The following is a 26,367-nucleotide window of genomic DNA, read 5'->3' as shown; positions in this document are numbered from 1 at the left end:
ACAAGAACAGGTTGAAATATTTTTTTGCAGATCAAAATTATGAAAAGCAATTATTTATAAGGACAGTGCATTTGTGTTTTCTGATCAACCCAGGCAGGGTTTCTGCAGTACATACTCACAGAAACTTACCCATGAGAAGAAGCAAAGGCCCCTCCCAATGATGAAATGACAGGAGTTTGAAATACGTGCTTGGAGTATATTATATCTTCACTTACATCCCAGTCCTTTTTTACTACACATGTTTGGCAGTGACGAAGTTCAGCATGAACTGAGAGCACTAGATACTTTATTTCACTGTATAAATGTATTTCTTTACGCTGCTTCTTATGTGAGGATTTTTTTATAATGACCATATAATTTCAAGACCTTACTTGTTTACCTAGGATGTCTCTGTAGAAAACATACAGGGAAAGGCTCTTCTGAGACAAGGTTCATTTTCTGATTCACTCTCTAACTCTGTATTGATCAGGGAGTGCATGGAGATCAGTCCCTTAATTTAGGTACTGAGATGAAGGCAGCTTGAATTCTGTAGGGCTATAAAACAAACATCCTCTTACTTGGATTGGAGGATTGTGGGAGTCTTTGAAAAGGTAACACATAGTTTCAGCCTAAACCTCATTTGCTTAAAATATTGAGTTTTTCATATGATTGGGCACAGTTAGGAGGATTTATTCAGCAGAGGTCCATGACTGTGGCAGATGGCTCAGAATTGATATGTAGTGGAAATATGAGGAAAAGTTTGCATGACTCCCATCTTCGTCAAGCCCGTGAAGCCTGGAGCTACTACTACATCACTTTAGCTGTAAAACCATGTAGAACTATACTTACACATGTATGTGCAAGTTTTCTTAAGCCTGACAAAAGGAGGGATTCTGCCAAGAGGAGGGATTATACTTAATTTTTTTGTGCTAGAAGACTATTTGCAAAGCATAATTCAGAATGGCCAGGCTCCTCTACTACTGTGCTACCTGAGCTAACACATAAACATGCTCACAACTTTCTCGTATCATAGCAGCTGTGTAGTATAATGTTGGTGAGCACAACAAATCCCTACAGGAGCTTCCAATGGAGACACTATCCAGGCTGGCCACAAGTGACAGGAAATATTTGCTGATGAGGTTCTGCACCCTCTGTGCATTGGAGATAAACCTCTTGATTCATCACTTGTGCTTAAAACAGCTACTCCAGAGATAGCCAACACTAACCCCTCATCTCCCATGAATTTTTTGTTTATCTAATTTATTCAGAGCAAATCACCACTGCTACATTCCTCACAAGCCAGAGTTGACATATGTATTCCCTGTGAACACTGCAAGTTTAGTGGAGGTACTTCTGCCAGAGAGACCTTATGGCTCATACGCAATTCCAATATGGAAAAGGAAGAACGAAACAACTGTGCTTTGAACTTTCATAGTTCTTTCTGCCCCTAAAGTTCTCAAAAACCCACAAAATGTCAGCAAGCTTATCTTTCCTCTAGATTAAGATTTAGGAATATTTTGTATGTGGAACCATCAGTCCTGAAAGGCAAAACCTTATGTACTAGGTCTGGCGGTCAAACCACCACATCTTACTATACAGACACCGCATTTTCTTATGAGGTATGTATCCCTAAAACACACGTACTTCTAGCAAGCATCTCTAAGATTACTAAATGAGTTGGGGGAAAAAAAGAAAAAAGAAATGAGTATACAAGGTGCTCATGGCTTCCTGCAGAGACTAAGAGGCAAACTTTATAGTTTGTAGTTTGTTAGGTTCAAGGGAGGTACTTGCAAACACTAAGTCAGACACAAATGAGAATAACTGATCATAGTAAGAAAAAAAGTAGTACTGCAGGTAAATTTTAATTAACAGATACCAGACATTTTATATACTGCTTTTCAAAACACAGCTTTGTGAATCAGTGACTATTGCCCCTTGAATCTGTTAGCAGAAAGTTTGGCATCTCACTGCAGGGTGACTTGGAGTTATGGCAAGGGCACAGACAAAGCAATGAAGAAGGAAAAGGCAGAGGGAAAGAGATTTTTTTTTTTAATGCGATGTGGCCAAGTGTCAGTGAATGAGCTGGTGTGGAAAAATTTGAAAGGAGAGCACCAGTCCAGAGGCTGGTTTTGGAGAACAACCCAGGCCCACAGGCAATGGGAAAAGTGGAGAGGCCCAATAGGGTAAGATAAACAGTAACATTATCAGGATTATAGTATTAGTCCCATGCCCATTTAATAAGGGGGCAGGAGGAACTCATTTGTCTTTGCCTGAGACCCTCACAGATACATGACTCCTGGCTTTGCACTTGGGCTCCCCTCCTCTCCCTGCCCCCTGCTTGCATCTACAAAAAGCACAGTCACCCATGCTAATGAGGCAAGACAGTCTGCATGAGCCACTTCCACAAGCTGATTCATATGGTCAGCAACTTGGATGAAGGAAATTAATCTCTTATTTTACTTGCCAATTCTTGTTCAAATCTGGAATTAACTCCCTCCTGTTTCTGCCCTCACAGTTAAAATATTTGTTTTCTCCAAAACATGCTCAGAATGTGAAGGATAAGAAAGATCAAGGCACAGTTAACAGAAAAAGTACCAATAAAGATGCTATTAGTATCAGAAACTAAGCAACATGTAAGTTTGCATGACAGATTAAAGATTCACCAAGACAACTGCAAGCAAGTATGGGAAAATAAAAACAAGCACTCCACCCCATTACTACTAATAAAGAAACAATTTTCAAGGTCGATCAATGGTAATGATAAATTGGCATCTGGATAGTGCAATGCTGATGCTGCTTCTCTAGGTTTCTGACAATAGTTTCATGGGGCTGGTTCTTTGCAGTATAACTCACAGACTTCTAAATAAGCACAGAGCCATTGCAGCCCAGACAGCCTGTGTTTGGACAGAGCCTGCATCCAGTTTGCATCGAGTGCTCGTCTCTAGATGTGTAGCTAAGATACACTTAATGAAAGGCAACTTTCAGATCATGGACCACTTAACTCTTGGCCATATTTAGCCCAACCTCCTTCCTGTGCAGTCACACTCGTTTTGGGTACAGGTAAACCAGTACGTTCAAACAGCATTTAATTCCGAGCTCAAGTCCTCCTCCTCTGTGCATACTGTTAATAAAACCTTAGTCAGTCACTGCAGTCAGTGGCCAGAAATCTTTATCAGCACTCACTCTTATTTCTGTACACAACGTCATAGCAAAGCAGCTTAAACAACCTGAAATTCAAAATGGACTCAAACTAAGCACACAATACTCATTTCATGAAGAATAATAGTAGAAAAAGACTCTTGGGTTCCACTGACTAGTAGGTTTACTATATACATACAGAGAGTTTAAATCTGAAGATGACACTTTCAGGTAATCTCTGTATATTACATATTTGTCTCTTCTTTGAGTTCATTAAATAATGTTAACATGCCTACTTTTTCGTAACTTAAAGCACAGAAGCAAGTCAACCTAGATAGTTCCCTCCGTTGACAAATGCAATTCTCAAAATCATTACCTCCAAGTGCATGGTAGTTCATATACACAGTTATTTTATGAAGAAGAAAATAAATAATGCCTCTTGCATGTTCACAACTCAAGCCAGGCAGGCATTTTTGAGCACATTTGTTATTTTAAACAACATCTGTTTTCCTCTCTGAAGACAAGGGCTGATGCCTGAGGCTAGATGCCAACATCTTTTTATCCAGAGGTATTAGGGACCATGTTTTGGCACTTGCTGTTCCCCCCTGCACAGGGGAGACCCGGTCCCCATTGCCCCATCCGCATGAGTAGACATATTTCCTGGGAGGGTGATCTGCTGGGCATTAACCCTGGAGGTTAACTAACTCTGTGTTCTGGGACTGAAACCCTGTCTCCCCTCTTCCAGGGAGTGCTGTAATCACCAGACAACAGATGAGCCTCTCTCTCTCTCTCTCTAGTTCAACTTTACATACAGGAGGGATATAACATGGGTCTTACAGGAAGCAGAAGTTGTAGGCTTGAATCTGCTCGGGCAGAGGAAGAAAATGAACCTAGACTTCCATATTTCAGGGAATCACTGACTTAGTTTTCACAGCTATCCCAACACCATCTTAAGAAGACTGCCTGGCATACCTGTACCTCGTGTGGTCCAATCTGGCAGGTTTGAGGTTTCCTGGTGAGATAGCTGTTTCTGGGTTTCCACCACACTGAGAGAAGTGCCTGGGTTGGATCAGTCCTGCCAACACTGCGGCACACCTGTACATGCAGAGGAACAAGCCTACGAGGCTCAGCTGCCTCCTCTGGGAGGTGATGAATGAGCAGAAGACATCACAGATCTGGACTTGAGTTAAATTTAGGCACTTCAGCTTCCTTCCAAACCTGCCCCCTCTGAACTACAATTAAGCTATAGCTACTTAAACAGTTGCTTAGAATGTTTGTTCTGAGTAGCCAAATATGGAGCTTGGGTGCTCATTAAAATACTTGGAATAAAAAGAAGGCAAAGAGCACGTGTTATATGGGGAAACAATGTGATTCTAAGACCAAAAGGTTTTGAGTTGGGTACCAAATCCTTTCCTCAATTACTTTAAAGGAATTACTTCAGCTGCAAATGTCATCTACAAACAAGCTGTTCAACAAGATGTTCTTACAAGCAGCAACACAAGTGGTAGCCTAGTTTTGGAGGAGTTTCAATCATGTTTCTCCATCCCATCTCTCCCTGCCAGCACTTCCAGTTCCTCCCCGTACCCAGCTGGCAGCAGTGGGCAACGCGGTGGCTCACCACCTGCATTCGTGCTTGACAGCCAGGCCTCTACCCTCTCCTGAAATGGATACAGAGCTGGGATACTAATGACTGTCTTCTCAGTGAGGACAAAACTTCCCTTCTGACCAGCCACCACCCTTCACAACGCTGAGCTCTTATAACTGTGTCAAAGTTGGCTAAAATTGTCCCCAGCTTCAAACGTTACTGCAGGAGGACTGAGAGGGCGATGGCCTGGCAGTATGATTGGACAGGTCTCTCTAGGGCACCCAGGGCATTTACAACTAGCAAAATGTAAAAATGAAGATAATAAACAGCTGTACACTTTCCCCACAAAAGCCAGCATCCCCTTTGAGAAGAGAGGGCTGTAATGTAATGCTCTGCTTCTGCATACATGGCAGTATTTCTCACATTAGTGGCTGTGGTAAGATCCACAGGGATTTTCTGCTGGTAAACAGAATCCATTTCTATCTTCTCTGCAGGTAAACACACTTATCTTCCAGCATGAACGAGACATCTTGCTCTTTTAGAAATAGTAAGAAAAGTTTCAAATGAAACTAGGTTCAGCTGAAGAATATTAATGTATATTCAGGCATGAAGAATTCAATTTCCCCCAAATTGCTTTGGAAGAGACAGTAAGATCTCTAGAGGTCTCAAAGCATTTTCCCCTCAATCACAATTAGCATTTAATTCAAATTAGATTACTTTATTGGTAAATAAAAAATAAATAGAAATGTATAATGCACTCTATGTTGGCAAATACCTCAAATCTGTGTTTGCCTACGTTCATAACACTTTTAAACTAATTCATGTGATCAATTTTTTTAAAACATTGATTGCATAGAGAATTGATTGCATTAATAAATTAATGTGGGACAAAATAGGCTGTGAATTTATGAAGGGGTTTATCCACTGCACACTCCCTCCTCACACTGACTGAAAGGTAGCATACCGTAGCGTACTGTGGGCTAACTTGTGTTTATCATAGGTAAAAGAAAACACCCTAGTTTATTCTGTAGCAGTTTTTTGTATAGCTATCCACTCAGCATGCATTAATCTGCTAGCAGTGCCACAGATGATCAGTGTGCCATGCAAACACTAAATAGTTCAAGCACCATCCCTCCTTGAAGCAGAGGAATAATGAGAAAGAATGGCATTGTGGTTAAGGGTAGGTGCACCGGCCTCAATCACAGTGTTTGGTTTTGTAACTTTGAGCAAGTCCCTTGACCTTCACACTTCATTTTTTCCATGCCTGCAAAACAAGGAAAGATAATAATTGCCTACTCCATGTGATTATTGTGATTCCTAATTTCTGATTAACACTGGTAGAAAACTTGCCATTTTACAGAGCGAGAAGGGACACTCAAGAAATCTGAGAATCAGGATTGCAACCCAACTTTCCAGCCCGTGCTGCCTTTCATTGCTTAAACCTCACACCATTTCTTTCAGTATTTCTGTTGAACATCCAGTCTTCTTAGTCTCTTGTATACTCTAATGCTTGTTTTCTTCACAAGAAGAATCATTCTCCATAAAATTGAAGATATTTTTATCTTCACACACTGCATGTATACTCCTGTCTATACAGCCTGAGAAATGGTTTCCTTCAAAAGGATACTGAAAAGGTTCTCAAATAAAAGTGCCTGCTGTTCTTATTTGAATAATATTTCCTCCTGCATTTTTCTGACATTCTCCATCTCAGTACTATATATTATTTAATCAGTAAAGGACTGTTATGTTATCTAAACTTGAAGTGGGCAGAAAATGGTATCAGGAACAGCCCTGATCAGCCTGGAAGAAAGAAAATGTTATGTGTAGGGCAAACCTGAACAATTTTTCCTGTCCGATTTTCCTATCTAATCAGATATCACATAATGAATGGAAAATTAATTTTAAAAAAATGCAACTTCTACTTACTGGTAACAAAATGTGCATGGGGAGCAGGATGGATCTGAGAGTCAACCAGACAGGGCTCAGAGGTGCCCACCTCAAGCATATGCATGTAAACAAGTGAATACCTACAGGACAGCATGATGGGGGAAGGCTCTCATACCTTCTCTGGGAAACCAGCATGGCTGGGTGCCTCTCCACAGTGCCTGTACACTATTGCGCACTAGACAGGGAGAAAACAGGAAGAATTAGAGGTCTGTGTGCAGTCTCACTGGGATCAGAGAGATGTGGTGGGACAGCTCACAGGACTGGAGAGCTGCCATGGATGGATACAGGCTCTTCAGGAAGGGCAGGCTGGGACAGCAAAGCAGGGAGTCACCCTTTCAGTCAGAGAGCAGTGGGGAGACATGGAGCTCTGCTTTTGGACAGATGAGAGTCAGTGGAGAGCTTGTGGGTCATGACTGGAGGGCAGACCAACATGACTAACACTGTGGTGGGTGTCTGTGACAGAAGCACTGATCAGGAAGAAGTAGTAGATGAGGCCTTCTGCAGACAACTGGAAGAAGCCTCATGTTCACAAACTTCGGTCTTCATGGGGGAATTTAAATACCTGCAGCAGAGCAGGGCACAAGCAATCCAGCTTTGGGGAGTGCATTAATAACAAATTCCTAATGAAAGTGGTCAAAGACCCAACAATGAGAGACTGGCTGCTGGACCTCACACTTACAAACACGGAATGACTGGTCAGAGATGTGAAGGTCAGGGTGATGGCAGTTGCCATGAGAAGGCAGAGTTCAGGATCCTGAAAAGAGGGAACAAGCCAAAAAGCAGTATTACAGCCCTGGGCTTCAGGAGAGCAGACTTTAGGGTGTTCAGGGAACTGCTTAGAGGAAACTCATGGCATATGGCCCTGGAGAGGAGAGGGGTCCAGGACATCTGGGTGAAGTTCAAGGATCACCTCCTCCAAACTCAAGAATGGTTCATCCCCATGAGGAGAAAATCAAGCAAAGGTAGCATGGTCTGCCTGTGTGAAAAAGGAGCTTCTGAAAGAAATTAAACATAAAAAGGAGGCATACCAGAGGTGGAAATTGGGACAGGTGACTTGGGGGAATATAGAGACATTGTCTGATCATGCAGGAATGGTATTAGGAAAGCCAAAAGCCACCTGGGAGGGATATGAAAGGCGACAAAAGGCTTCCACAGGTCTATCCACAGCAAAAGAACAACTGGGGAAAAAGTGGGCCCACTGCTGAATGAGGGAGCGACCTGGTGATAGATGACATGGAAAAGGCTGAGATACTTGACACCTTCATTGCCTTGGTCTTTACTAGTAAGACTGGCCTTCAGCAATCCCATGCCCCTGAGACCTATGGGAAAGTCTAGAGTAAGGAAGACTACCCCTGGTGGAAGAGGATCGGTTAGAGAGTATTTAAACAAACTGGACATAAAGAAGTCCATAGGACCTGATGGGATGCACCCATGAGTACTGATGGAACTGGAGGATGTCACTGTGAGACTATTCTTGATTATCTTTGAAAGGTCACAGTGATGGGGGAAGGTTGCTGAGGACTGGAAGAAAGCAAATGTCACTCCTATTTTCAAGGAGGGCTAGTAGGAATGTCAAGGAAACTACAGGCTGGTCAGCTTCACCTCAATTCCTGGGAGTGTGATAGGGCAGAGGATTATTCCTCCCCAAGTGCATTTCACTTTGCTGAACTTCATGAGGGTCCTGTTTGTCTATTTCTTCACCCTGCTGAGGTCCCTCTGAATGGTGGCACACCCATCTGGTGTCTCAATTATTCCTCCCAGTTCTGTATCCTCTGACAACTTGGTGAAGGTACACTCTGTCCCATCATCCTGGTATGTAATGAAGAAGTTAAACAGTATTTTATTGAGATGTGACCCCTGGGGTACTCCACTGGTGACTGGCCTCCAGCTGGACTTTGTGCTGCATAGATTTATGAAGGGGAATGCATGCCTGACCAGTCTGATAGCCCTGTACGATGAGATGACTGGCTTAGTGGGTGAGGGGAGAGTACTGGATGTTGTTTATCTCAAATTTAGTAAGGCTTTTGGCACTGTTTCCCATAGTGTCCTCATGAAGTACAGGCTAGATAAGCGTTCAGTGAGTTGGACTGAAAACTGGCTGAACTAGGCTAGATAAGCATTCAGTGAGTTGGACTGAAAACTGGCTGAACTGCTTAGGCTCAAACAGTTGTGCACAAAATCCAGTTGGAGGCCAATCACTAGTGCCCCAGGGTCAATGGTGCATCCAAAACTGTTTCATATCTTCATTACCGACCTGGATGATGGGACAGAGTGTACACTCACCAAGTTTGCAGACAATCAAAACTGGGAGGAGTGGCTGATACACCAGAGGGTTATGCTGCCATTCAGAGGGACCTCAACAGACTTGAGAAATGGGTAAACATGAAATTTTACAAAGGCTAATACAAAGTCCTGCGCCTGGGGAAGAGCAGCCCAAGGCACCAGTACAGGCTGGGGGCTGGACAGCTGCAAAGTAGCTTCGCAGGAAAAGACCTGCGGGTCCTGAAGGACAAACTGACTGTGAGCCAGCAACGTGCCCTCATGGCAAAAAAAGGCCAACAGCCTCCTGGGCTGCACTAGGCAGAGCATTTCCAGCAAATCGGGAGAGGTGATCCTTCAACTTTGCTCAGCCCTGCTGAGACGCACCAGGAATGGTGTGTCCAGTTCTGGGCTTCTCAGTACAGGAGACATAGACATACTGGAGTGAGTCCAGTGAAGGGCCACAAAGATATTTAAGCAATAGGAGCATCTGACATATGAGCAGTGGTTGAGAGAGCTGGTACTGTTCAGCCTGGAAAAGAGAAGGCTCAAGGGGGATCTTATCAATGTATTTACATACCTGATGGTGGGAGGTGGGGGAGTAAAGAAGATGGAGCCAGACTCCTCTCAGTGGTATCCAGTGACAGGACAAGAGGCAGTGGGAAACAGAAGGAATTCCATCTAAATGTAAGAAAATACTTTTCTACTGGGTGAGTATTGAGCACTGGCATAGGCTGTCCAGAGGCCATGGAGTCTCAATTCTTGGAGGTACTCAAAATCCATCTGGACGTGATCCTGGGCAACCTGTTCTAGCTGACCCTGCTTTGAGTAAGGGGGTTAGACTAGAGGATCTCCAGAGATGCCTTCCAATCTCAACCATTATGTGATCCTATGAAGCACGTGAAAGTGAAATAATAGTTCAGTTTGTTTAGTAGGCTAAATGCATTAGCTCTCTTGAAGATTTTCAAATTCCTAATTTTGGGGAACAAATGAAGTAACACTGAGGAATATGACCCCGAACTGGGAAAACAGGACCAAGGGACGTACCTATTAGATAACCTCAAAGCAGCAGCACTAGAAAGCTGGCATACATGGACTGAACTTTACCCAGCTAGGTCATGTGAGAGGATGGAAGGGATAGAGGAGAGTACTGAAGCAAATTACAGCAGTGCACAAGGAAAACCAAGGAGTTTGGACTGAACTGTGAAGTTTTTGCTCATATTAATATAGGTTTATTACACCACATGTGCACCTGAAACATCCTTCAGGTCATAAGCCATTCCCCAAGACGACCTGTGCAACAAACTTACATTGTCATTTAATAGAGGTTTGAGTTTGCTTTCACCTCTTTACTTTGGCATAAGGTGTACACATACTGACAGTAGATCAGAGCTGCAGTTATCCTTGGTCCAAGCCTAGTTCTAGCAAGTACACTGCTTCATCACAGTCCTTTCTGTGTTACTGCTTCCCCAACCCCATATGCAGAAAGGGAAATACTCCCTGACAGAGATGTTAAAAAGACTAAGAGATGGATATGCCACTGCAAGAGAGCCTGCCTTGAGGAAAGAGCTCCTCAGGGGCAAAACAGTAGGACAGATATTGTGGAGCACTCTCACTAGCCTCCTGACCCAACTTGCAGCTTCACTGCAGAAGGGACAGACTCAAGTCTGAGCTCAAACACAGCTGGGATTTTAACCCAGAAGTCTGGCTGTGCAAACAACTTCGGCTTCTAAATGCAAGTACGCATATTCTTGTTAGTCGTTCAGAGCTTCTGAGAGGCACTGGGCAAAACCACATGTAGGAATATGCATTAAAACCACAACACAGACAAATCTGAGTGGTAAGGATGAAACATAAAGGATTGCCTTCAGACACAGTTTGATTGGCGGTCTGTAATATGTTTTTTAACCACGACTGTTACACAGAAGCACAAGGTTTGTTCTTGTTTCCTTGCACTTTCCTTAGCAGTAGTTAACGCGCTACAGCTAATTAGGCTGTACATCGGTGTCAGGATTTACCCTAAAGTGGCAAATGTAGTTAAAAACAGGTATTGAAAAGCAGGGTGCATACCATTTCTGGATCTCTCTGCCCAGGCAGAGTAGTAGATGACCACTGCTGTTAAATAAATAAGCATACCTATATACATGAATGACAAAAGATGCTCAAGGAAACCAGCAAACGCCTTATGATCAAAGGGAACAAGAGCCACTGAAGATGATAACTGTAGTCAAAGGTTTCTAGAAGTAGATACTACCTTAGTGTTTTATCTATGACACATTTCACCCATCTTTGCTTATGCTTTAGAAAGAGCCAAGAACCACACAGAAACAACACTGGTCTCTAAGATGGCAGAGGTCCCAGATACCCACAGACAGTGAGGGGTTTACCTAGCAGGCTATCACTTGGACAGCAGCTTTATCATTTCCCCACCCTCTCTCTGTTTCAAGAGATTTCCTGCTATTTGCCCCTTTGCACTCCTGCTCCTGTCAAGTTGTAACATCATTCATCTTCTGCAGAGCCACTTCTCCCTCACTTAAATTTCTGGCAGCCAGTTTAACTCAGTGTTGTTGCACTGACTTAAAGGGGACTTAGAGGACCTTAAGCCAGATAAGTATCTTATCCTGCATATAACATTTCAAGTTCAGTATTGAAAATAAACTGAACCCTTCTATGGGAGATATTCGATTAGGATCAACCCCAGGTCAAATCTTTTTATTGAAGTAATATTACTACAAATCAAATATGCAGTGCCTCTGCAATTGTGCCCTAAATTATAGACTTGAAAATTAAGTTGATTTCTAATTTGAAACATTCCATTTCTTGGAAGTCCAAAGGAAATTTGTATGGAATGGGGCATCACCAGTGAATGTCTACCATTTGTCACAAAATCAACTTTTTACAACTTTATTTAGATGCACACTCCACATATCAAGACAATGCAATTTTTCTGAAAAATTAGATGTTCTTAAGTTAACTGCAGAGAGATAGAACAGGTGTGCAATTTGAGGAGGGCAAGGCAATGGCATGCAGGAAAAGACCAAGACAAGGTACACAAAGTACGACACTTAATCCAACTTTGGCAACTGTGCAGATGTCCTTTTTATCACAATACACTCTTCTTCAGAAAAGGGCAATGTCATCCACAGAGCTGACTTGGTCACACAAAAAATGTGCAGAATTAAGTCTCCCATCAGCCATTCACAGCCCTGTCAATGTAGCCTCAAGTTGTATTTTAAAAATACAACTGCCCCCCCTTCTGGCCAATAAGGACTCACAAAAGTGGTTTTGCATGACATTTCAGACTAATTTTAAAACGCAGTTTAGTTTATAAAAGTTAATTAGACTCGTTTTAGGATATAACCTCTCAGTCAAAGCACAGAACTTCCATTAAGATTCAAAATATTTCTACACTTATTTAGAAAAATTTTCCTTTGCTTATGTAATGCCATATTCTGGACTAAATATGCTCACCCATCAATTTCTCAAGATAATGGGAAGGTTGCAAAAATCTCGATATTATTTGGTGTCACAGGACCAGGCTCCCCATAAGCTTCCAGATGCACAAGGGCTTACTTGGTCAGGAACGGTGCCAGCTCAGGCCACTGAAAGTGACACAGTGACATCCGTGCCATGCTCTACCACAGCAGGGGAAATGTTAGACCCAAACCTTAGGTGGTCAGTCACCTGGTGGGTTAGTTCTCCATCTAGATGATCAATTCACAGATAACAGTGACATAATGATGCCAATGGCTCAATTTATAGCTTGAAAGGAAGACTACTTAAGGGAGGGCAATTGCTGGAATACAAATATTTTAATGACTGCTTTTAAAGTGACTTTTCAAAATAAATCTCACGAACAATCCAGATACCCTTTTATATGCCATCTGGATAGCAGCATTTAGTAAGAGGCCAAGAAGCCAAGAATGAGAAGCAGCACAGTAGTTCTGTACAAGTCAGGTCCTTTTGATCCATAAGAGCATGTAATTTAGGAAAGCAAACTCTGGGATTCCTCGTCTCTTTCTGATCAGGAAAAATTTTTTTTCAGTATGGTTCCTATATCCTTCTCCTGATGCTGAAATGCTAAATTGCAGTATATAAAGGGTTTTTTCCTAAATAATTACTCATAACTGATACAGTAATAAAGACAAGACAGAAAACACCTCCACAAGCAACATCATAATTTAGTGAAGCCTCAATGAAAATTCATGGCAGAAATGAAAACAACACTGAAAGACACTGCTTACATGTGTTGTGCATGTATTTCAGATCGATAGCTTTCTGTTGTTAAAAGGAGTACTAGTAAACAGAAGAAATATTACTATTTTTTTTAAAAAAAGCATAATTCTGTGCTACAAAATTTGATACCAGTGAACAAATTACCTCTAAGCTTTGTTCTCACCATCAACACACTGAGAAGTAGATGAACTAAACTGATTCAATGGCAAATCTTAGGTTTAAATCAAGATTATGGCTACTCTTGTGGATTTGACACATCTGCAGAGCTAGGCAGTTGTCAGATATGTGGTCCCTAGCACACCTATAGTTAATATTAAGACTGTCAAGTTCTCCCCTTTAATTGCTACAATTCTATGTGAAAAACTAAGTAACAAAATGTATGAAAGTGTCAAAATACCTGATTAATTAACTGTTGTTGCAATTTTTTTCCAGAGTCTGAAAGAGAAAAAAAATAATTAGTTTATACATATTTTAATGAATATTACCATGTACATACAGAATATAAACCAGTGAATTCAACAAAAAAATAACCACACTTTATAAAGAAACAGAATTTAACATGTACAAATGACTTGAAAGTTCAAAATGGAAATCCACCTAAAGTAAAAGAAACACAAGCTCCTCTTAATCAAGATGTGAGAAAAAGATTGAACTGGGGAACCAATCTCGTTAACCTGGAATCCCACAAGAAATTACAACATTCAAAGTGAAGACAACAAGTTTCAAATACATGCTATGAAGCATCTTAACGTTGTGAGGTGTACTGCTGTGTGTATATGTGCCTGAGAGGCTAGTAGCATCCAGCTCAGGATTTGACCACTGGAGGAGAAAAGCAGCTTCTGCCATTACCCTAAAATAAAATTACGTGCCTGTGTCAAGACTGAGGTTAGGCACCAGCTGGCTAAAGGGAGAAATTCTATCCTGATAATATCCACAAAGTGGCAAGTTGAATTATGGTCTTGCTTCCTTATTCTGTCCGCCTTCTGCGGTGTCCTACAGTGTGCTCCTGAAGACACGATCAAAGCCTAGACAGAACATTGCTTTTCTACAGCCGTCTGGGACCCTAGCAGCAATGACACCTCAAACTTTTTCTTTCCTTTTAGATCCAAAGGGACAGTAATTTTGCCTCATTTACTGTTCCTATGTACTAGTTGTCAAAAGGGCTGCTGGTATCAGTTACCATCTCTTTGCTACTAGAGATCATCCACACGTATTGGGGAAAGTCAGGAATTTCACACTTACCTATCCAGCTAGGCTACATGTACCTAGAAGGGGTTTTTTAAGTAATAATGACAGGACACTGTTTGCAACCTGTCAGTATCACTACTAACTGTCAGGTGAACCTGCCTAGCATGGGTGGCTGCCACCTCTAGCACTGGAAATGATACTCCATTTCAACAGAACTTTTTCGTACTGATATGTACAGCACAAGATAGAATTTTTAAAATTAGGTGAAAATATGTTAAGTTTTAAAATACAGTATAAAGACTCTATTAACTAAGGAAAATGATCTTCCCTACTCGTTCCTGAGACTATCCCTCAATGAAAGCATTATAGATAATTTAGATAAAGATATTCACTTTAGGCTATATTAAAGGTTGTCTCATGATAATTATTTCCCACATACTTGTGCTTTTATTTGCTAAATATAAAAAAATATATTTTTTTGGCTAAAAAAACCCCGACCCAGCTATCATTTAGGTGAGACTTCTCAAAATGTATTCCCTTGTTCACTGAGTTCATCTTTGGGAGAAATAGAATTTATTCTTGTAACTAGTATTTTAACCAAATAGATTGTTGGTAATAGAAGATTAAAGGAGTATGTGTTTTTAGCATTCTCTAATGATATACAAGTTGCTAGGAAAGCAGAGTGTTTGAAATCTCTCGTTAGATCAACACTATTTTGCTCAAAGGTTTGTGGACTTTGAATACTGATGCTTTCCTGTTTCCCAGTACATTTGTTTTTAGGCTATTTTGATTCACTTTAAAGGAATTTTAATAACTTTCTGTTGACAGCATGGACAGCTGGTCTTGAGAATTAGTGAAAATTCACTTGCTGACTGAGGAAGGAAGTGACATCAATGAGTTTCTAAAGTCAGTCCTGGGGGAAAAGTGCACTCCGCCAGAGTAGCCTTTCATGCCACTGTATTTCCAGTGATGCCTCGAGATGCAAAATTGCATTATCAATCAAACTTGTGGTTTCTACCTCAGACAAATGTAAAAAATGAACAGAAAGACTGGGAGAGACCTTTGTGGCCATTCCTGGTGCTGCTAAGGAAAATGTGAAGAAGAATTTATGGTACTTCTTTCCTTGTTCACTCTTAGTTCTTTCTTTTGGCAATTTAAATACTACAGTATCAAGGAAAGGGCAGCTGCAGAAGTGTCTGTATGACATACCAGTAATAATGACATGGGTTAAACAGGACAAAGATTGACTAGGCTGTTAAGGATAGAAGAGAGATCAAATTCAAGGTCACCAGAGAATTGAATACTGTGTTCTCCACTTATTTGCTAGATGATCCTTGTCCTCATCACAGAACAACTACATGAATTTGGCATAGTCAGCAGTTGTGCTCAGAACAAACTAATGTCTGTAATAACAGAAATGCTACAAATTAGGGTGGAAATACATTGGCACCATTATATGGAGAAGCCTGCAAAGTCCTGGTGTGTACTGTACTTTTGTTTTAGGAGAAAAGCTACAAAAAAGTGAAAAACCATGAATACCTACAGCGCTGAAGGGGGAGTTCAGTTTCCAGCTGATGGCTAACAGTAGGGCAGCAGAACGTTTTGTCATAGAAAGTAGTCAGAATTTTGTTTGTCCTGTTTTTTGTTTTGTTTTGTTTTGTTTTTTTAAATCCCCAGAATTCTCTTACAATGACTAGTCACTAATCTGTGTTTTATTTATGGAACCCTCAATTTTGAGATGGATGTTTCTGTTTAGGTGCCTTGTGATCACTTGTGGTGACCACCAGCATTCACTAGAGGGATTCAAGAAGCTCCACTAGAGAGAGCCCTCCAAATTCAAAGGACATGAGGCAATGAGACACTGATAAAACCAGAACTGTCAGAACATGTCAGCCAGTCCCACAAGCAACACTTGCATTAGTCTCATGAAGTGCAGGTAATTCTTGAGACTTGCCAGAAGTTTCATTACTGGTAGACCTACATATGCTAAATTCAAAATTTATGACAGTTTTTCCAGAGCCACTGCAATGAGGTAGCAACTTATGCAAGATGAATGGATGCATGAACATCAAAGTAACTGGTAAATTTACTGCCATCTGGAAATTTGTATGGAAGCTGCCCAGCAGGTAGCCAATGTAGTCCAAGAGATATATCTTCTGCAACTCAGACTGCATGTGAATGGCTTGCTCTTCTATATTCTTCCTGAAACCTCTCTTTTCTACCTGTTATCTGGCAAAGTGTTCCTCAATGGGCTCAACAGTGCCATCTGACCAGCCTTGAAAACACAAGGAAACCAAAAGGCCTTAATCACAGACAACTACACTTCACTGATACTTTGAGTCAAAAGATGTATTTACCAGTACAAACTATGGTTCTTATTTGCTGAGGCTCTGCTCTCCTGTCACTCTCACTGAGGCTAAAGTGGGGCAACTGGATTCCAATGATGTTTTTCCATCGGGACTGGAGAAACAGACCTCTCCCAATTCATTTTTAGTGATTTTCTTTTGTCTCTCCAGGTGCAAAAAGTGTAATGGATAGTTGGATGGTTGAGATAAACGGCCTTCTTGGGTTGACCTCAAGCTATATCACTTTAGCAAAAAAAGAAAATTACAGCAAACATTCTTTAAAAGATTTCTCTGTATTTTCATACACTAATTAGTATACTAATTCCTGTTTCCAGGGCAAGTTGGGTTTTTCTTTTTTTTTTTTTTCCCCCCTTGCTTATTCTTCTTATAAGGAAGAGTACCTTACTGAGAAGAATAATGAATGTTTTCTAATGCAACTGACAACTGCAAGACACAAGTGCATGCCGTAACTGATGCTGTCACGAGGAACCGCAACACTGACTCCTCAGCCTTACGCATGCAACCTACACAGAGAACAACATGAAATTATGCACACTATGCCCTGCTTACCTCCATACAAAGGAATGTGATATTTGTGCAGGTTTACAGATTAATCTGCTGTAATTCCTTTTAATGTTAAACTACTTCCAGCTCAAATATAATTAAGATCACCAGGTACAAAAGATTCAGATTGGAAATATGAGTACACTCCAAAAGAACAAATAACAGCTTGATGCTGTTTCTTATGTTCAAATAGCTGGATACATTAAGGATTTTGACAGCATGTTTATTCCCTAAGCATGTAGCAGAAGAAACAAAAGACTTCATTTCAAAAGGTAAAAGACTACTACTGCATTTAATTAGAGTGTAAAATCCCTTAAATACACAGATCTGCCAATTTATGTGACGTGACTGCTACAAGTCCTAGCAACAAAGGATTTCTTTTTTTTTCTTTTTTTTTTCCCCTCCCAAAAATCAAATCCCAATTTATACTTTAAGCAACCATCATCAACATCAATAAAATGAAGGCTTTGGAATAAAAAGTTTGTTTCCTTAAGTCTTCAGATAATCCTACTAATATTTCTGACATGGCAGAAAGGCAGGGGATGAACAGAAATTCTGGGTCTGTCTCCCTGTTCCCAAGTGTCTGAGGGCTTACCAACAGACTGAAAAAAGTGTGGAGAATCCCAGGGGGCAAAGGGGACCCTCAGCCTTGCTCTGAAACAGCCATATGCATAGTCTGAAGCAGCCATATTCACTTAACTGCAAGTGGGAACAGCACTACTAAGAAATCAGTTTTGAAGAGGGACTTCGATATTCTAATATCTGTTTAATTTTGTTTTTCCAGTTCGTGACAGAAACACTAACAGCTTTGGATTTTACTTTATTTTTATAGAGCTAAATAAACACATATGCAATCTATTTGCTTATGATCCATCCCACTTTCATTACTGGTTTCCTAATCTACCAGAGCAGATTCTGAGAAGTGAAAGGAAACCAAAGCACTTGTTCGTGACAAACTTCTGCAGCAATTTCCCATGGCACCAGAGCCTGAGGAAGAAACACTCAGATTTGTTTTTCAGACTCATAATGGAGAAGGTGTGAGACTAACAGATTATCTTCTGTGAAAGCCTGTAACTCGGCACATGAAGATTAAAATATTTAGGACAGAACCATACATTTCCTATAAATTATCCCCAGAATCTCCAAGACCTGTGAGCAACACAGCTCCTGCAGCTGTGCATAGCATTTCCTCTTCCTTCTAACAAGGAATTCAGAAAACTGAAACTGCTCATTTATAGCATTGCCTTCAAAACCTAGTTTAGCCTACTTTTGCACCTCTGTGATAATTATGCAACTGAATATGATTACAGTGGCCTAAAATGTATTAATCACATCTTCACGGTATTGCATAATCCTCCTCAGTTGTCACAACGCCAACTCATAAGTTGCGCTGGCAGTAGGAAACATAAAAAGAAATCCAAGTTGATACTGATTGAAGCAAATGAAGGAAAGTTGGCCATCTCAAAACACTGAAACTCTCACAGCATTCCAAGGTCTCCCTAGCTAATTTTTCGTGATTACTTTTGATATGAAAACAGACCTTTAATTGTCAGTCTCTAATAAGGATGCAGAACTGTTCCCTGGGAGGTTCAAAGGACCCTGGGAAACTAAACATTTAGGAAAGCTCAAGTAGCCAAATGTCTTGTGTTGATTAACATACACCATTCAGTTTCCACCTAACAAAGTCATAACAAGAAGAAACTCCAAAGGAAAAAAAAACCTGGACTGACAAAGAAACATTAGTCTTAATAGGACTGAGGGCCCTCATTCATTAATTCTGTTGCACGTAAAAAGGAGGCGGGGGTGTAACTCAAATCCATTCCTGGATCAAATCCTACATTGACAAACACTGTGTAACTGTACTTACGGCAAGGAGACGTTAGAATATAAATTAATTGAAAATTTGAAGTTTTACCTGCCCTCTGCCTGATCATCACTGATAAATATTTTCAAATAAGACAGAATGCCAGGATGCCTCTAACAGAAATAGTAGGCAGGCTTGTTTGCCAGTTTTCTTCTAGAAGGCTGTGCTTTATACATCTGGGAAAAGGGAAAGCAAAAATTTGTTACCTTCTTCCTTTAAGGATGGAAGATTTGAGATAATGGAAACATGCCAGACACTGTATTTAGTTTTAACATCAACACAATATTGGTATCATGGTTTGGATGGTTTCCAGCTGAATATCGTGTATATTTTCAGTGCCTATTTGGCATTCATCCTGTATCTAACAACAAGAACAGTTTGTTTCAATTTTGTTTTACAGCTTACTATGTAACTGCTTTGAAATGCTTTTTCCTTTCATCCAACTACTTCACAACTTTTTCAGATTCCTGTTCTCTTCAGAAACTGAATGGAGCAAATTGTGGATTCCTACTCATCAGCAATTAGGCAGGAAAAGATCAGTTCATTATGTCTTAGCAGATGCATTTCCTCAAACTCTTATTAGAATGCGATCCAAATCCTAAGGTAGAAATTGCCTCAGTTCTCACACTGCAAGGGCCACTGCTTTTTAATTTGAAATCACATGGACCACCAGCCTCCACTTTCATGTTGCTAGTTATGTATGGTGCTTTATGGTGCTTTTATGATTATCTAGAGGACAGGTCCCATAATCTCTTAAAATGCCTTTCTGACTATGCTCCAGTGTTGAGCCCAATTCCTTATGCAGTTATCCTCCACAAAATAGGTTTGTGGGTGTTGACCCAGAAGAAGCTGTTTCCACCCGTAGCTGGTCCACTGCAGTTTCCTATATCAAGGCTCTTAGTATGTGTTATATGAGGGATTGCTGACCCTGATCTTTTCCCACTGAATGAAAACTATCTGGTGTTTACTCTAAGAACAGCATGGTAAGAGTTGTCATGATGGAAAAGACCATGGAGAGCAACTAGACCTTGAATCAGCCACACACAGAAATAAAGCCGTGGACATACAGCTGTGTCTTTAATATAGCCTGTTATGGTCTTAGGCAGCTGAAGCTTTGCACTGCACTCACAGTAGGGCTGAAACATTGCTGTAGTTTGGCTTTGGTTTTGGTTCCTGCTTAGTTTCTGTCCATATTAAGAACATATGGTTGCCCCCACCCAGACGAGGAATGTGACTGTAGTTAAAATTTGCAGTCAAATTAACCATGTTGAGGCAGAGCCACATGGAGTCATGACTATCCAACCTGGCATATCCTGAAGAAGGTCAGCTGTTGATTTTTCACTTGCAGTGAAGATGACTTGATATCCAGCTCTGAAGCACACCATCGCCATATAATCTTAATTAGAATACCCTGGAAATGGCCTATGAAGATGAAGGCGCCAGTCCTAATGGGAAGCAGCACACAAGCTCCTACAGGGTTATGCCCACAGAGCATATTTTGACTCACCTGCTAGGACAACTGCACCACAAACAGCTGAGCTACAAAGCTTCTCTGGTGTGAATCAGAAGCAGTGGTGTGTGCAAGATGAGCACGCAGCAAGCCCAAACAGGGGTGGAAAAATCCAGCTTCTTGGCACTAATTACAAAGTAGAGTCCCACAGCAAAGTCTCCATGGGAAGCCTTAGTCTACAGTTTATGTATTTCAGAAATAAAAAGGAGATGAATTGTCTATACAACATAAGGCCAGGAAGTGACCAGCAGTGATGAGAGCAAATACTCTTTCAATTTACTACTCATTCTGAGTTATGCCTACATAAATAAACTGTACTTGTTTGAATCTGCCATGTTCCTTTGTTTAAGGTCTAAATGTGCCACTCTAAGGCATGCTCTTAGCACTCTGGCCTCAAATAACTTCTCTGAAATTATTCCATTTGGAGGTAAAATATTCCCCAATGAAAATGTGACACTTACAGAAAGACACTACTCACGTTTACAAGGAAGGTTACATGCAGGAGAATCTGGAATTAATCCACTGGTAAAGAACAGAGAGGAAAAGGACAAGGTGAAATAGGACCCCTTTGAAATACAACCTTAACACCTGGGAAACAAAAAATTCTCTAAATAGGATAAATTAATAGTGAAAGAAAACTAGGAGGAGAAAGGCAAAGAGAAACAAAGCTAAAACATAACCTTTCCTAATGCACGGCTCTGAATTAAGATTGGTCAGATACAAAACAAAAACCTACAGCAATCATTTGCTGCGGGGAGTACAAATTTATCTACGTTTTGTATAACTAGAGTATGACCTTTTGCGACCAACTCTTGTGCTTGAATTCAGCTGTAGTTATTTGAAGTCATTTGTAAAAGGTCATCCATGACTGAGAATATAATACGAATCCAAGATGCACAAGGGTTCAGGTTTGTGCTACTCGAAAGAAATTGGGGAGAGAGAAGGGGGGGTGGGAAACTCAACCACTGCTACAGATTGAGTTCTCAAATGGATTTGCATAGTTTGACAAGGTGTATTGAATCTAAATGGTCAATTTCCAATATGTGAATGTGAATTATTAGAGAATACACAGATTTGACATTTGTTATTGATGACTACATTACTGAAATGTTAGCAAAGGAGGGTGTATTACCAAATAAGACTCATTGTAATTTGAGTCCATTTTTGATGTCTGCAGCACTGTAAAACCTCTTCTTCCCACTGTTTCTCCATTCTAATAAAAGATTATGGATGCTGCTTTTAGTGTGGTAAAGAAATAAGGTACTCAGGTAAAGATCGTTTGTAGCCCTATTAAACATCTATACCTGACTTTCTGCATACACAACTTTAGTACTATTGGGTTTGGGGTTTTTTTTGCCTTTTTTTTTCCCCCAAACAGTACTAAATGGGAGATATGTTAAGGAGCTCCTTACAAGAAGATCCTATAGTGATGCACAAGCAATCCTCAACAAGAAAAGTGCAATAGACATATAAAAACATTTTAGTCATGTTCTCTGAAATAATGATTTGAACATCAGATAATTCAAACAGTATCCTCCATACTGACAGGGTAATTGACTAGGAAAAACAAAAGCATACAAAAATTTATGGAATAGAAGTGAAAGAAAATTCATATAAGAGAGAACTGACAGTAGTCATTTAATCATGATCTTATGAGACCACCTCCACAAAAACCCAAACCCAATTCTAAAGGCCAGACTGTAAAGGAGTCACCACCACGATATGAGAGCACATTTAAGCTTTTGAAAATAAAAAAAATAATTCTTGTATGCTTAACGTCTTTAAAGCCAAACCTGCAGCTCAAGCTTGTAATCTGCCCTACCACCACCTTTGGCTAGCCAAGTAGCAACTGAGTGTATATTGCACATACTGTGGCTAATTGCAACCGCCTCCTTTCCCACAGGTGAAACACCCTGATGCTCCAAGCCTCACAAACAGCACCATACTCTGCTTTGGCAGGAGCCTTTTGCTTACTGTAGAAATGCCCGTTGCTACGCCAGCTCAGATATTGGCAGTGCTCAAAAGTTGAAAGCAGCAGGGGTGCTGAAGCAAGTTCAGCTGGAGAAATCATTATGAGAACTGAACTCACATATGTCACTGAAAACACGGTTAAAAGTTTCCTTTTAATTAAACCGAGACTGAAAATAACAGCAGTAAGGTGGTACTCAGTACCCAGAAACTGCAGAGTACCCCAACGCCAAAAGCATAAACGATGCACTGTATCAATTTGATCACTTGGGCAGAGTCTAAGTAGATGTTCTCAGGTAGAGTGCACCTTTTTCAGGCACGGAGGGTAAATTGGGCTTTAAAACCACACCTGGAGGTTTTGAACACACAAGCATTTTCTGCCCACAAAATATACTGCTGCTGCTTGCAAAGGACCATATGTACATACCAAAAGCTGGTACCTAGGTACAATTTGCATCCATAAAATGTGCAGGTGCAGTTTTATGGAAACCTACGAGAAGAACGTGACCATATAGCACACAACTACTATTTACATAACAGCCTTCAGACAACAAGCCAAGTAATCTTCCCGCAAGATGTGCCATACCAAGCACAGCAAAAGGAGGTAGAATTTACAGCTGAAATTGCAGCCATGTTCTTGACTGGCAGACTGATTTAAGAGGCAAGTCTACCCAGTCCCAGTTTGCAAACCATAGGTGTGTACTAATACTGGTAGCAATGACAATACCCCAAACTGAGGGTAAGATTAATGTGTCTTCTGCAAAGGTGAAAAGGGAATTTTGAGAGAGTCCTTAGCACCAAGTGATTCAAAATATTTTTTATGACTGAAAAAACCCACCTTGTTTATTCTTCCCTAGTGAACTGTATTCTTTTCCAAAGCATTAAAAAATAATCCTGCGTGCCTGACATGAATCAGCATGTGAATTACTGACCAAGTTAGCTTCAGCAAGTACTAAGTGACATAGTTATAATATGGTGCTTTTATTCACATGTAAATTACTAATTTCTACTGAATTGAGCACTCAGGATGAGACATTTTTCTTCTGACATGAGAACACAGTCAATATTATGTCTGATTATCAACAAAACTTGTTATTGGCTTTTTGCTAACTGCAGGGTCAAGGTCTTCACATATTTCCACAGATTAAGGGGAAAAGGCATATTTCTACTTAGCTTATTATTAGTATTTATTTATAATGGACACAATTCTTTATATGAAATCTAATTAAAGAATGTGAAAAGAAATACAAAGGGAATGTGGAAAAATTCTCTTTGGATTAGGAAATATTTTAGACTAAAGCCACACCAATTGCTACTACTTAAATAATTAGTGAAGAGTAAAAAACCCAATTTGACTTAATTTCCTGCCTTCTGAGGGGTTTAAAAAAGAAAATGTGATAATTGACCATCCACTCCCCACACAACTTTTGGTCATCACTAACATATTGACCTATTGCTATAATTAAAGTGATTTGTGTACTTTGGATAGTTTACAATATAAAGGCTAGGTCCAATTATTGCAAGCATATGAGAAGCAAATCTTCAGAAAAATTAATTTTACTTCTTGATGTTGCCGGCAGGGAGTGAAAGGAGTGGCCAGCATTTTTAAATGGATGGTTAATTAGATGTACAGCCAGAGACTCTGGAACAGCAGAGCTGCAAGAAGCTCAGAGTTTCAGATTTCTTCTGTTCATACAAACATACCAGTAATGTCCTTACTTTCAACAATACTTTTTGTCCCTTGAATTACAGATAACTAGCTCCCAGAATCACAGAAAAAAATTGAAATATTGCTGGTTGCTACTGTACAGCACCAAACTTAAGTTAAACATAGTAATAAACCCACTGGAATAATGGAAGCTAGGCTTATCGATCACAGGAGAAAGCCACACAGATGCAAAGAAAGTAAGTCACAAAGAAATCCTTCAACTTTTAATTCTCACTTCTGAGAACAGACCAATTCTATTAATGCAATGTGGACTCCTATTTCTTTGCTGGAAAACAAATGGGATCACGCAACCACCTATGCATACTCAACACCCAAATAATATTAGCTAAAAATAGCACTTTAGAAAAGCTACAGACACACAATTTTTCTTAAGGTTTGTTTTCATGATTGGTTTAAGCCGCTCAATGCCTGGCAAAAATGGACAGCCCAGCTTTTGCTGCAGCTGTAGTGACGTGCTCTTCCTCCTCCCTTGTGCCAGCACTAGAGCAGCTGCATCGCGGGGTCAAGACACATCACAGTCCCGATTCAGCTAAAAATTCTCATCTTGCTTAACAGGCTGATTTTCAACCATATCAGCTCAGATCAGCCAGCCACATTAACTGTGCAGGTGGAGACGTATGGTTGGGAACAATGGTGGGGGCAAGAAGTTCCCTTCTGGGGAAGCTCACACGTGGATCAGCACAAACCTTCTGTAAACCCACATCCTAAGAGCCCTGATCTGCCCAGCTGCTACTGAACCATCAGCACCAGAATATCATGATTTGTCACAAGTGACATTCAGTCAAATGAAAGTTCAGATGACCAACAACAAGTCTCTTGACTAATAGTTTCTTTCAGGGTTTGCACTGTATGGGATTCCCATTTTTTTTTATATTCAGATACATTGTGAATTTGGCTTTCCAGAAGGTATTTGATAACATCTTTCTCACAAGATTTCTTAAGGAAACTTAACAGGCACAGAATTAGGGGAAACATCTTTCACAGATTTAGAAAAGCAGATGCTTAAAAGACAGGAAACAGAGCATAGGAATAAAGAGAGAAAAGTGAGTTCTCATCACGAAAAAAAGTCACCAGTGGAGTCCTGCTGTCTTCATGTTGAGGACACCCATGCTCTTCAACATGTTCTTAAAATCACCCAAGAAAGGGACCAAATGGGGAGATGACAATGTTTGCTGATGATATTAAGTTATTTGGGATAGAAATGATGGAAGCTAAAGAACTTTTTACAAGAGTATGTTGGTAATAAAATGACATATGAAGTGCAATTTATGCAAAGCGATGCTAGAAAAATTTTAGGGGAAAACTTTTAATTTAAACTCAGAAGCGGTGGACTCTGAACTGAGTTCTGAGCACATTGCTACTCAAGAATGAGATCTAGGGGTGGTAAAGCTGTAAACATCACCTCCATGCTCACAAGTTAGAGAAAGCAATTTGAAGACTAGAGGAAAATCAAAAAGAAACCATTGTCTTTCTGTATATACACACTTGTATCTTAAATATTACACACAATTCTGATCCTTCCACTCATGTACAGAACTGGAGAAGAACAGAAGAGGGTAAGGTGATGGATTGAAACTATAGACTGGCTTACAAGGAGCAACAGCTATGAAACTTGGTAAAGCAATGATCCAGAGGAAGTATGATAGAGATCTGTAAAATTGTAAGTGACATGGAAGGGGTGAATCAGAACTGACCGTTTGCTGCCTCTTCTAACACAAGGATGGGGGCATCAGATGAAGCAGGCAGATGGCAGGTTCAAAACAAACATGAGGAAGCAGCTTTCCATGCAACTGGGAAAGGAAACTTGGGAACTCTTTGCCAGGGGATGTTAAGCCTGCTAAAACTTTACATGGATTCAGGGGACAACCAAACAAGCTGAGAGATGGGAAACCCTTTGGGGGTTGATAAGCAAACAGAAACCACCTCTGGTGTAGGAAGTCCCTGAAACACAAACTGCTGGAGTTTAGGAAAGTCATGTGAGGAGGTTTCATTTTGCTGCTAGGATACTGAGCAAGACACAGCTCTGGCCTCATCCAGTATTGCTGCTGTTATGTG

General features: G+C 40.5%; 1 protein-coding gene across 6 annotated transcripts in view; it reads right to left on the bottom strand.

Moving 5' to 3' along the window:
* CHST9 (carbohydrate sulfotransferase 9) overlaps positions 1 to 26,367 on the bottom strand; it is a 92,338-nt gene that overhangs the window by 6,448 nt on the left and 59,523 nt on the right. For 5 of the 6 annotated variants that reach the window (XM_074820363.1, XM_074820379.1, XM_074820371.1 and 2 more), the window contains one exon: positions 13,542 to 13,579. The exons of the other annotated variant lie outside the window; for it this stretch is intronic. In XM_074820363.1, the coding sequence (XP_074676464.1) occupies positions 13,542 to 13,579 (38 nt within the window). The remainder of the gene's footprint in view (positions 1 to 13,541; positions 13,580 to 26,367) is intronic. 6 annotated transcript variants of the gene reach the window in all.

This window comes from Strix aluco, chromosome 1 (genome assembly GCF_031877795.1).
Source record: "Strix aluco isolate bStrAlu1 chromosome 1, bStrAlu1.hap1, whole genome shotgun sequence".
NCBI classification, from domain to species: domain Eukaryota; kingdom Metazoa; phylum Chordata; class Aves; order Strigiformes; family Strigidae; genus Strix; species Strix aluco.
The sequence above is the reverse complement of the archived record's forward strand: the minus strand, read 5'-3'. Positions and strand labels throughout refer to the sequence as shown.